General features: G+C 43.6%; 1 protein-coding gene across 6 annotated transcripts in view; it reads right to left on the reverse strand.

The window, feature by feature from the left end:
- Positions 1 to 4018: 4018 nt before the first annotated feature.
- Positions 4019 to 13596, reverse strand: part of MBD5 (methyl-CpG binding domain protein 5) — a 146659-nt gene continuing 137081 nt past the window's right edge. For all 6 annotated transcript variants that reach the window (XM_042784030.1, XM_042784028.1, XM_042784029.1 and 3 more), the window contains 2 exons: positions 7645 to 7720; positions 4019 to 5496 (listed from right to left, as the gene is read on the reverse strand). In XM_042784030.1, the coding sequence (XP_042639964.1) occupies positions 5425 to 5496; positions 7645 to 7720 (148 nt within the window). In that variant the 3' untranslated portion in view covers positions 4019 to 5424. The remainder of the gene's footprint in view (positions 5497 to 7644; positions 7721 to 13596) is intronic.

A 13596-nucleotide genomic window follows, 5' to 3' on the forward strand; every position in this document is an offset into this window, starting at 1 on the left:
AAGGCCAAAAATGATTGTGATTTGATGAGACGGAAACTTCTGAAGTAGGATTAAAAAAAAGTCTATTCTGTAAACCTGTTTTCTGTCTGAAAAGTTGGTGGTTCCTCACAGCACAGACTCTGCAACACCCCCACCGCCTCTGTTCACATCCTTTAGGTACGTGTGAAGCCAAAATCAACCAAGTAGAAGTTACATATATTTTTTGAGCTGAAAGCATTTATTCTTCTGTATTTTTAGGATGCTATTCTTTTGGGTTTTTTTGCACGGCAGCCTGGATTTTGGTACTCCGACGTTTCCTCAGGGCGAGAACGCTTTTTTTTTTCCCCTAATCTGCACAGTCTCTCATGACCACTGGGTTTAAATAACAGTTAACAGGTATTAAATGTCATTAGCTAAGCGAGATCGTTAGGGCCGGGAGGACTTACCTGCCCGTGTCCTGCACCACCGGCGCTGGCCGCGGCCGTCCCTGACGCTGTTCTCCCCCTCCCACAGCAGCCCCAGCTCAGCCCCGCGCAGAGCCGGGCTCCGGCTGCGCCTCAGACCCGGCTCGCCCACCCGCTGGCCTCGGGTCCGGACTGAGGCGCCCGTGGTTGTTTCACGAGTCAGCGCTTTCCCCGGGTTTGCATGCAGGAGTACGTGGGGATGCTCCGCGCTCCGCTTCGTCCAGGGCAAGTATGTCAAATCCCTTCCCATTTCCCATACCTTTTCCAAAATAGGAATTTCCAGAAAGAGCTATTCGAGATATATATATATATATTTTTTTTTTTTCTGTTCTAAATCCTAACCCCTTATCTTCTGTTGGGATGGCACTCAATTACAAATACTTATCTCGCAGCAGGTAAAATGTGGCAGATGATATCACTCCACAACATGCTTACACAAGTGATATTTCAAATTTTTTTTTTTTTTAAAAAACAATAAAAATTGCTTTTGAGTCTTCACAGCCAGTAAATAAATTGTAAACGCTGGCAGAGAGAAATGAACGAGAGAGGCCTGACTTCCTGCTGCTTAGCTCTCAAATGCCACGCGACTATAACGTATTACCATTCCAGTTTCAATACCAGCTTGCAACGCGGGGTCGCAGGAGGCCGGCGGGACGTTTTGGGGTGCGTGTGCTTGGGCTGCATTTACTACAGCGATACAAAATCAGCCCCTGGTGCCACCTCTGCGTCGGAGCAGTATTTGTAGGAAACACGTGAGCGCAGGCTCGCTCTTTTACAGTAAACCTCCAGCACACGATAACCAGGTCTTGCGACACCCACAGAAACGCTCGCTGTCCTGTCCTGGGGGGTAGACAAATTATTTTTTTTTTTTTGTATTTTAATTTTTTTTTTTTTCCTCAGAAGTCTCAAAGTTTTTTTTCTTGAGTTGGTTCGACACCAGTGTGAACTCTGCTTGCAGTGAATGTGGAACTAAATGAGCTGTTCCCGTCTCGGGGATTTGCGCTTAAACCATTGGGGAAGTGGCATTTTTGGGGGGGGGGCGGGAATCGTGAAACACGAAGGGCGAGTTGCTCGGTTAGCACTGGTAAAAACAGCAGAGAGAGGGAGGGGACCGAGGGCTGAGTTAACGGAGCGGATCTGTTCCCAGCTGGATGAGAAGCTCCCGGGTTGTGTGAGCAAAAGCTCCAACGGCCACCGGCTTCCTCAACTTACCCGTCGGACGTCGCACCCGATGGCGTTACCTTCCCGGAGGACACAGCAGGCAAACTAAGCACAGGTAATCGGATTTGTGGTCTTAACTCTGAATTCTCTTGGCTTTTATGCGTTTAAATCAACCTCAACGTTGTTGGGTGCTATTTAATTTGTCAGCAGTGCCCGTGGCTCCATTTAAGACCGGGCTTCCCATCGTGGCACCTTACAAATACATAGGAAGACAGTCCCTGCCCCGAAGAGAACATCACAGTAACTTTTTTTTCTGGTGATTTAATCGTAATATTGACAACTTTATCAAAAATTACAAAACTGATATTAAAAAAATCTCTAAATCTTAGTAAGACTAGAATGGGTTTTTTTAAAAAATAGAAAAGCACTTTTATGCTACTGCTCTTCTGGAATTCTCACATTACAACCCTACATAGCAAAATACAAACTGTAGCTAAGAAAGGTAGCAGTCCTAAGGTAATTCAGTCCACCACGAGCCCTCTAATATCTCTATACCATCAAACTCAGGGACTCCAAAAGGATATCACATTACTTATAAACCTTCTGCAAAACTGAAGTTAGGAAATACCTTTAGATTTTAAGTTCTTTTCAACCCCTAAAACCTTAGACCGTGAGGATAACAGACCTGGGACATCAGAGGTGGATTTTTTTTTTTTTTTAATTTTTTTTTTTTTTAAACTATATGGATATTATTTTTGCAGCTGATACCAGCCAAACGTTTTCTGTCAGAAGTGAAAATATGAAGAAAATCCATTGAAATAAATGAAAATATTTTTTTTTTTTGTTATGGTGTTCACAAAACGCACCATAATAGAAAGAGGAATATTTCCTTTAATTTGAATGTCATCTGAATGACTCAACCACATTGTCACCCACTCAGCAAAAGAAAGCATAATAAATAAATAAATAAATAGACAAGAATATGTAACACTTTACATCCTCAAAGAATCACGTAGTTCCCTAATCTACCGAGACACTGATCGATGCCGTGGGCTCGCTTTACTCAGCCAGTTCAGTTTCGTGTGATTGTGCCATATTAATGACAAATAAAGCACTGTTCCACTTTCCACAATGGAGTATTTTTTTTTTTCACCTTTTAAATATAGGAATTCTCTCTTAAATTAGAAAGTAGGCAAAAAGTATTTTTTAAATTTTCATTTTTAAGTCTTCTATTAGAAAAAATATAGATTTATTAAACAAAAAATAATAAGGTAGAAAGAAGGGTTGGGCCTCCATCAAAAAAGTATATTATGCTTTAATGCAAAGAGAAAGAAATGGCTCTATGGGCAAAATTCAAGTACGAGTGACCAGTTTTTTAATCGTAAAGTAGGTGCAACATTTTTTAAAATGTTACAACACCGCATGACCTGTAATGCTCACAATATTTACATGAACTGCTTACATGAAACCATAAAAACGCTAAAAGAGAAAAAAATTGGTATGGACTGAAACAAACTACTCCTAGCACCCACATCAATGCCATTGTTACCCAATGAAATCAAGTGCACGAAAATACTTTACATAGTCTACTGATGTAAAGTATACATCGGTGAGAAAGTCCAGGCCTAGGGAGGTAAAAATGCCAAAATGAAGGGTCGGTCAATACAAACTCGGTTCTAGGAGAGGAAGCGGAGGGAGGAAGGAACTGAATCGAGAGAGGCGCTCGCCCAGGCGCGCGCGGAGCGATGGCTTCAAACCCCAGGCGGGTGCGGGCGGGCCCGGGGGATGGACAGCATCGACTCTTGGAACCAACACATCGACTCGGAACGGAAAAAAAATGGGAGCTACGCTACGCCCCCCCCCCCGCCCCCCTCCCCTCCTCCCCCCCCCCCCCCCCCCAAACCCCCCTTTCCCCACCCCAAACCCCCCTCGGAAAAAAAAAAAAAAAAAACCAAACCAAACCAAAAAAATCAAATCAAAGCGATCGCTTCACAGGAGCTTGCGTGGAGGACGGTGGCGTTACAGAAAAGAGAAATGAACCTACCCCGCGGAAGGAAAGGGCTCCTGCCTCCAGGGCCCCGCAGCCAGCGCCGGCCCCGGGGCCGGGGGGGGCCGGGGGCTCCGGCACGAGGGAGCCCCGTCGTCCTCGGGGAGGCCTGGCCTCGGGTCCCGTCCTTCCCGGGACTGGGGCGGGGAGGAGCAGCAGGGACCGAGGAGTTCAAGGGGAGGGGAAAAGCTGAGGTAAGCGGCGGTCCCGCATCGCGGTAGGGGCTACGGACTCCACCCCGGGAGCGGGAATGGTGAACTGGGAGTTATTTCGGGAAGCCTTGAAGGCAAGGGGATGTCCCGGCTTCCATCCCCATCGCCACCATCCGTGTTAAAAGGAAAAAAAATGGAATAAAATGGAAATAATGTTGTGCTACACTTCCGTTCGTTGATTTTATAATGGCTCATAGCTTTAGACTTTTAAATCTGTAGTGTATTAATTTCTTCTACATATGTTTCACATTTCTCACTTAATATAACATAAATAATTTGGTTAATAGATTTAACCTGCACATTTCAGCCACATTAATATATATAAGAATCTGTTAATGGTATAAATAATTCTTTTTAAATAAAATAAATCTGATATGTTACATAATACTGATAAAAATTACTGTTGCTAATAGTTTTGTAAGCCACCCTTCATTTTCTGGTTTAATACTGCGAGATGGATACTGGAATTACTTTTACGAATGCTGCGGAGCATGCCCTTTCACTCTACTGCAAAACCAAACCGTAATCAATACCGATCACATTATTAAAGCAGGGCCTCTGCCCCCTTGAAAGTAAACACGATGGTTAATGACGTTAGATAATTTAAGCTAATAAATCTAGGGGTTTTGAGGGGTCAACGTTACGGGGGATAGAAACTGTTTAGTTTATCAGGTGGCTATGAAACTTTAACTACAGAAATGGTTGACTAAAATAGTCCATCTACTTTTTTTTTTTTTTTTTTTTCTTTTTTAATAAAATCTACAGCATTCTACTTTAAAAGCTAAGTAAATAAAAACGCAACCGATAGTTGCAGCCTTTGAATTATTGATTAGAGCTGTGATCCCACATCCCGCTAGGAATCTGCAAGGTTGCACTCTCCTACAGAGACCTGACATGGAGCACAGTACTTCCAGGCAAGGTTCATTCCAAACAGACAGTATCAATGAACACTCAGTGGCGTGAAGTGTATGTCATAGTTAAGGTATTACATAATCATGCCTTCTCTCTGCTGTTAAATACAAAAACAGCATCTTTTACATTATCATATAAAAGCATTTAGGCTGTATTTTTATTTATCACTTTACACTGGTAGTCTCTTGTATGTGTACTCAATAGAAACCAAAGAATTTTGTACACTATTTTTTGTACAATAAAAGATAAAGTGTGCATTAGGTACGCTTGTACATGACAATATTGTACAATATTTACATTTCAGATATCACCATGAAATTCTGTATTATCTATATACACAATGAAAATTTATCAGAAACATTTGGACTATTTCTTATAATCACAATTTTAGTATTATAGAAAAAAATTTCAGTAATCATCTGACATTGTTACTGCAACCTTTCAAGATTTCTGATTGGCTTATCCAGCGACCGCTATCCCTCCTAATCATCAAAAATACTGTACCACTAATCCGCGTAGCACCCTGTGATGGTATCTGTCTGTCTTCATATAAATATTGATATAACCACATCTATATCAATACCTACATATAGACTTATGTGCACGTTCATTTTGATAAGTACTGGACCAGTAACAAAGACATTCAATGTTATCTAGAGATCTTCCTCCTCTTGGGTTTTGGAGGCTTCACTTGTCTGTCTCCCTGGGGGATTTGGTGGACCTAAAAACAAGTATATTTACAAGTTAGCAAAGAATATTGGTCAAAGTAACCAGCCAGTAATAAATGAGCTACAGGGTTGGCTTGAGGTGCTGTTACGAAACGGTTCTTATTACTTCGTGTCTACATGGAAGCCTGAATTAAAAGGAACTTCAAGAACTTGAAGGCGGCGGGGAGCAAACGCCTGGTGCCGCAGCTGGTGCGTCGCTGCCTCTGCTACCCCGGAGGAAGGTACCAGCTCCAGGGAGCGCGCAGCGGGGGTCTGAGCCCCAGGCTGCAGCGATGTCACCTCCTCAGAGACCAGCAACAGAGCAGGGAGTGGGGGGGGTGAGAAAATATCGCTAGCGGGGCGAAAATTCAGAGAAGTCAAAGGCAGGCCTGCCGTAGCGCCACCGAGGAACAGGCTGCGTCCAGCAAGCTCCGTCCTCACCCGACTACGAAAGGGAACTGTTCAGTTCCCAGCGAAGGGGCCGGGTGACTCGGAGCCCGGCGGCGTTCCACCCCCCCCCCGGCGAGCCGGGGCGAGGCACCGGCAGCCCCCGCAGCCCGCCGGCACATGCCCTGCCCCGCGCCACTAACGCGTCGAGCTAATGAGCTTGCTTGGGCCTGCTTTTCATTTTGGAAGGTAACGGGTGTCTGAGCGGTCATAGCTGAAAATAAAAAAAAAAAAACAAAAAAAACAAACCCCAAAACAAACAAACTGCAAGTCGCTAAAAAGTAGATTCCCTACCAGAGTTTCTAGGAATCGCAATCTTTAAGGAAATAAACCCTGATCACAGAATTCAAGACCAGGTGATTAAAATATAAATGAAGACTATGCGATGACACGCAGGCTGGTGCGCCAGCCTCTCTGTGTTACGAAAGAAACGGATCAGCAAATCCAACAACAGCAGTTTCCTCCGAGCCAGTTGATATCGGAGTTAAAATGCACACAGCTTAGAGTTTTTTGTATTGCCGGGTTTATAAATGAAAAAAACTATCGATGGGAGAGTCCGGTCTGAGCACGTAAGTGGTGGTGCAAGCGGCGCAGAGGCCGTGTGTGCCGAACACACCCCCCTGCTGACCTGTAACAGACCTACAACCAGATCCTGCTTTCCTTTCCTTCCAAAGACAAGGGGAAAACCCACGCTGTTTTAAATCAAAACTCTGTCTCATTTTGTAAAATCCACAAGTTTAAACAAAAGATTTGAGTTCCCTGTAACTTATGGCAGCCATTCAAAGCCGCCAAATAACTTATTTAATATCGCCTGGTGGTTCTGAAATCAGCTCTAAGCCCGCAGCTCCATATACATTTCATTTTATATATTCCAGAAGCTCCCCTGAAGCTTTACTACTACTTCTAAATATGCACGTGTACAAGCATCTTCAGTACCGAGAACTGAGTATCAGGAAAAGGATTTTTTTTTTTTCTCGCTATTCAAATGTTTTATAATCAATAATCTGAATAATTACCAATGATAAGATATGGGAGGTTACACGTGCTGTGATAGGCTTTTTTTCATTTCTAAGTGTGCTTCAGGGAAACTACAGCCAGGTCTTAAATATGAAGACGGGTACATTGTATACACCAAATTTTATATTGGAAAGATCCCGGGCTTACATAATAACAGTGTAATTGCTGTAAAAACAACACTGTTAGGTTTGCTATTAGGAAAGCTCTTTTTTTTTTTAAACTTACCTTTCAGGACAATATCTTTCACACAAGGAAAACTTTATTCAAAGAGTTTTACAATCAAAAGTATGATGCTTTTAAATGTGGTTTCAGTATCTTGGTACTCAAACAGAAAAACAAACGAGCCTTATTTTGTGTCATTAGTCAGACAAAGCCCGTGGAACGTGAGCAGGACTGGAACTGATGCAAATATTATCAGGCTGCATGTCTCAAAGTATGTCCAGGAATCTCTCTTTGTGAAAAATAATATGATTGTCAATGTAACTAAAATTCTACAACTTTTCCCATTTTTCAGAATGATTAGACATTTGCAAACAGTTTTTAATGGAGGAGAAATATTGAAAATTCCACATTATTTAAGAAAATAGAAACAAAATTTATGTTAGAAAGCAGCCCAGACCAACACTCCCAGTGTTCAACTGACACACAGGCAGAAACACAGAAAAAGAAGATTATTGCCAATGTGAAAAGAAACTTACATTCCCAGACATTTTGTCTAGTTCACTCATGGCCTCGTGTATAGCAGCTTCTAAATGGTTATTTAGCTTTCCACTTCTAGGAAGAAAAAAAATTAATGCCATCAGTAATTCTTAGTAACAGAAAAAAACTTTTAAAAAAAATTAATAATAAACACATTAAGTCATTGGACATATTCTACTAATTGTAGAGTCTCCCAGGTTGTTACAGCACGAAGAGCAAGATCAGGCCTATACACAACATTAAGCAAACTAAAGGCTGGTGGTGTAATTACCGAAGGAAAATCAGAGGCAGCACTTGAAGGAGCTGCAGGGTTAGTTACAATATCCACAGGACAGATTCCATCCCTGAATAACCAGCAAGAGTACTTCACAGTAACAGCGTTCTGTGGAATTTCTTTTTTAAATGGTTAGCAACAAGGGCCAGACTCTCACGGTTTTGATCAGTACTCCAGCTACTCCGGGCTTTCTTAAAGACTTCAAGTGTTACTAAACACCTCGGGCTCACCTCTGCCTGCTTCCCACTCCACGTCAAATGCTGCATTTACTTGGAGACGTGGTTACATTTCAGCAATACTTCTGCAAAGGGCTAGGTCCGTACACCGCCGTCCTCCTGAAGAATCAGTGAGTGAGCCACAAAGTCTTCCTCTTACCCGAAGCACAAAGCTCAACGTTAATACCCTTTCTAACTTCAAGCAGCCAGAAGAAAATCAGACGTATTAAACCTCTAACCTGTTGCCAGTTTTACCCTGGAATGGCAGCACACCGAGGGCTATCGTAAAGACAGGGGGAAGACTTTCTTCTTCCAAGCCAAGTCAGCGGGCAGCTCCGCACACATCTAATTTTACAGCGACGTTTTTGATTTATGCACGTCTCTTCTTTAAAGAAGTTTCCCCCTTAAACACTATGCTCTGCATGACAGGCCATACTTCTGTGGCTCCACGTTCACACCTCGAGTTTCATGTCAGCAAATCGCACTTGGGAAGAAGTTACTCCCGTTTGTCGATGGCTTGTTGAGGACCTCTGCTTAAAAGCAGGTGTGTGTATATATGTGTATGTATACATGTATTTAGATAGGCTGGTTCATTCATGACCTCAACTGAATAAGTACATTTAGAAGAGTAATAAACTTGAAGACAAGTGGCTGAATATGAGACTACAAGAGTATGTAGGAATAGGACAAGGGGGGACGGTTTTGCACCGAAAAAGGGCAGATTTAGGTGAGCTCTGAGGCAGAAATCCTTCCCTGTGCGGGGGGGGAGGCGCTGGCCCAGGGTGCCCAGAGCAGCTGTGGGTGCCCCCTCCCTGGAAGGGTTCAAGGCCAGGTTGGACGGGGCTGGGAGCCCCCTGGGCTGGGGGAAGGGGGCCCTGCCCGGGGCAGGGGGGGGCACTGGGGGGGCTTTCAGCTCCCTCCCCACCCAAACCACTCTGGGATTCTATAAGATGAGAGAGAGATCATCCTGGAGATGAGGGACAGTGTTATGAGCATCCATCACAATATCCTCAGGAAGTAGCAAAGCCCTGTTATCCCCGCGTCGGGGATGCAGAAGTGAGGGGAGGAGGAAGAGAGCCGTCTGCTTCAGGAGGGAAGGTAACGGCAGAGCCGGGTAAGAGAACAGCTCGTCCCAAGCTGGCAAGGACAGCTGGGTCACTAGGGCTGTCCCTCGCAGAAGGAGGCAATTTCTAAAAAAAAAAATCTTCCCTTTTAATAAAGAAAGATAGATCATCATGTCAGCTGGGACATTCTTCCCTGAGACTTCAAGATTTACAGGAACTAAAAGCACTGGGAGAAGACTGACAAGGAAGTAGCACAGACGAGCTGTATCACCATTGTTGCTCTACGGTAATTCCATCCCCCTAGTTCAGCAAAATGATTTTCATACCCATCTGTCCTGGGTTGAGTTGTTTCAGTCCCAAACCATGACACCATCACTACAGCTGGGAGGTCCAAGATAGGAGATCAGAGGGTCTGTTAGTCATTATTTAAATAAATAATAAATAATAATAAATAAAATATTCTCTAACATCCTTTTGCATTGGTCATCTGAGCTTTACCGGGGCACGAATTGCAGAAAAATTTTAAAAAAGCTAGAAGCCTTACTGACCTGACTGCACAAAAGTGAAGTATAATAGGACTTCATCCACACATGAAGTCGCAGAAGTTTAACTAAGGCTTTGACTGAATTAGTTAAAACGGTGGCAAAGGAGTTTTGTGCCACTTCAAAACTATGTATATCCTGATGTAGCTTAAGTCAAACAAAGAAATAGTAAGATAAACTGAAATAAATGTTTGCACACGAAGCCTGACGTGTCCTCTGGGGTTTCTGAACTGCTTGAGCTAGACTCCTTGCAAAACTGAGCTTAACTTACGCAACCTGGGCAAGTGAAGGCGCCCTTAGATACTATAAATGACGAACAGTGTATTGCTCAGTGGCAACATAACTTCCTATAGAAGTGGTATGACTCTATTTGTAATGCAGGTATCTTAATAACTGCTAACACTGCCGACTTGCATGTCATCATGTAGAAGCAGATTTCAGATGTCATTACCTATATGTGACGCCAAGTTATTTAATCAACATTCTGCTCTATCAGCAACCCCCCCTTATTACAATACCTATGAAATCATTGCTGTTCCTCAAAACAGCCATTTGGAAGTATTTAAGATACAAATGATCATTTGAACTGTAGTCTTTAAGACGCTGCTGTTATGTTCATTTTCCGGTGAAGATGATGGTCTGCCCCTGAGCAGATCAACGTTCCAGAAGTGCCCATCACTGAAATACCCATTTACTGCAGGCAAAACACTGCAGCTAAATGAGAATTTGGCATCAGATAAACATATGCATCAGGCCCCCAGCCTGTAAACTTCACCATTTTTGTCAAGGGACATTTAAAATATTCTAGCAACAGTTTGTTCCTCTCGCTAAAAAGCAGCACGTAGTCTCTTAGAAAGCATCTCACGGCCAAGAGCTTTGGAGGATTTAAATCCCTTCCCTCCGGAAGAGAGGACAGCCGGTTTGCCCGAAGCGTTCTTTTAATCCTCCTCTTCCTCCTCCTCCTCCCCGCTCGGGCCCATTCGGGTCTTACCAAGTTGTACCATGAAACTGAAGTCTGGGCGCGTGCCGAGCTGCGGTGTCCCCCCGTCCCCCCCCCGGGGGACACATTCCAGACTCCACCTGCAACCGCCGGCTCTGGGCAGCCCCTGCAGCCCTGCCGGGCTCTGCAGGACGGGGCCAGCCGCTGCCGGACTCACACCCAGAGGGACAGAGACACTCAGACTCCGTCAGGATGGAGACCAGCTGGAGCTGGAAGACGGAAAGGTGGTGGAAGAGATGCATTATTCCTTCCCTTAGGGGAGTCCTCCTCAACTTTGAACATGGCACATGTTCAATAAGAGAGACATCAGAGGCGCAAGCGTTCAATTCTAAGAAGCCACCGCTCGAACTTCACTTCAGAATAACTCAGTACGGATGCTGGATGGTAATGGTAGGGGTGGTAGGTAGGTAGGTGGCACGTTCCTGACAAAGGAGAAGCCTGGTGTGGGAAATAACACACAGAGGAAGAGGAAACCACAGGAGAAAGAGACACTGGCACTGGGTGATGATGCTCAGAAGATGCTCTGCATGCAGTGGGACAGGAGAACGCGAGTGAACAGAGGGAGGAACAACTACAGAGCTGGGGAAGAACAAAAATCGGATCAGACGAGGCTTGGATGAGGGAAGGCTGGGCCTCCAGCAGGTAATCTTCAGGAGACTCCAACCAGACAGGTGAGGAAGCTGCTACGTCACGACCTGCCAAAGCAAGAAGGGACGTGGCTCAAGTAAGAACAGAACAACTGAGACAGGTCGGGGAGTTCAGCAGCGGGTACGAGAGAGCATCTTCCTGCAAGGCCCAGAGCCACCACGACAGTTCAGGAGTCACGCCGTGCCTCTGAGACGGCCCCAAGCAAAACAATTTCTTGCTACAGAAAATGCTCCAGCTCATACTATTAGTTGAGGTTACAAAGCTCTGTGCAGTAGAGCGAACACATCTGACTATGCTGATGAAACGTGTTACAATGACCTTTTTTTTCTGGCGTCTTGCTTAGAAACCTGAGAAACCGAATGCACAAAACGCTTCCATTTTAAAAAGTAATACTTAAGGTTAGATTAAGATTTACAATTCACAAATACTGGACTTAAGGTGCAACTTTACAACCTACTGCATCCCTATTATAATACGTTTTTTTTTCAGCTTTGCAGACAATCTCCATCTTTAGTTTTAATAATTTTATATTTAATACATAATATCAATACATATTACTGGAGATTGAGTCAAGACTACTCAGTGAAGGAAAAAAATGGAAAACATACTAGGGCTGAGACAAGAACTGTAGGAACACAAAGAATAATTTATGGTGTTAAGGTATGTGAACGTCATTTTGAGGACCTGGACGCTAACCCCACGCTGCTACACACGCTGGGCATACGTGCTGCGAGTTCACGCTCTCTCAACATACATTCATCCTGCGTTTCTTTATCGATGGCTTCTTTACTACCAAAGTGTTCAACTGATGCCAGCAGATGATGTGTGTAAATGCTAAGCACTTATACAGGTAGGGAACGGAAAGAGGAATATTCTACACGTAGCAATTATATCTAATGCTAAATGTTTTAAAAAATCTGGTCCTGCGTATACCAAGACACTACAGAGACCTACACCAGAAAGGAGACCGTAAGGAGATTAATAACTTTTTCAGATAAATTCACAAGAGTACACAGGAAAAAGCAGAAGGGTCCATGAAGAAATACCAAAAGATCTGAACTAAGTTCCGGTAGAAATATGGAGGGAAAAAAAACCTATGAAGGCTGTAAATCAACCCTGGGAAAGGGGCAAGCACGTGCCCCAGACTGGCTGGGATATTTGGTACCTCCCGTTTCCTTACGGGCAGGCAACGGGGCACAACCAGGCCGGCCCCAAAAAAGGGCCCCCAGACCCAGTGGAATCGCCGACAATCCCTGCCGTCTGCTAAATATACAAATGCCAATCAGAAGATGGGAGTTCTTCTTAAATTGTACTGCTTATTTCAACTTTAACACCTCTTTGAGATTTGCTCCTGGTGTCACCTTACTTGAGTCACGTATTTCACTTCAGGGACACGAGCAAATAACCGTGGGGAGTTGCCAAAAGCCCTTCTATGTTCTCACCGCATACCCTTAAACTCCAGCAAGATATTTTGAGGATGATCTTGGAAAAAAACAACCACCACCATCGCCTCAGTGGCATAAAAATTATTTCTCTTAAGTACTGCGTGACATATAAATAGAAGAAAAGCTTGCACCTTAAAAGGAGCGGGAGACAAATAATTATTTAATTCCTTTAAGCCTGTGTTTATTGTGCTAAAGACAAGTATTGCAAGCTGACTTTAAATTCTCACACAGATTCAAAGTAAAATATTTTCACTGCAACAGTAAATAAGCAACAGCATCTTAGAACAAATCCAACCACAGGACAATTTCCACTTTGCCATCCTTTTATAGGAGAAAAAAAAATCTGGACAGCTAAAGTCAACCATTTTCCTCTTTTGGCCTACGCTGATGCTTCACGTCCTAATACTTACTGTTTCATGGTCTTTCTATCCTTGTGTATTTGTAAATAAAAGCTAAAAGACAAGATAAAACCAAATGGTTCATACACGTCTGACACAAAGCCTAAGGAAAGCTCTGCACTGAGCCCCTTGTCTGGTTAAATACAGCCAGACTTTATAAATTCCAAAACGCTTTTCAGCAATGGGAAATAAACCGAATTTATCTGAATAAACCTGTGCTCTGCCTGCAGCAGCAGCTGCCAGAGGGAGAGGGAAGAGATAAGAAGGGCAGATCTTGTTAAAAAGCATATTTGGTCAGAATAGTTTTGATGTAATAACTTTTTTTGCTGTAAATTAGAAATCCTACACATGAAAGCTCAAACAAG

This window comes from Tyto alba, unplaced genomic scaffold (genome assembly GCF_018691265.1).
Source record: "Tyto alba isolate M040663 unplaced genomic scaffold, T.alba_DEE_v4.0 Super-Scaffold_7, whole genome shotgun sequence".
Lineage (NCBI taxonomy): Eukaryota > Metazoa > Chordata > Aves > Strigiformes > Tytonidae > Tyto > Tyto alba.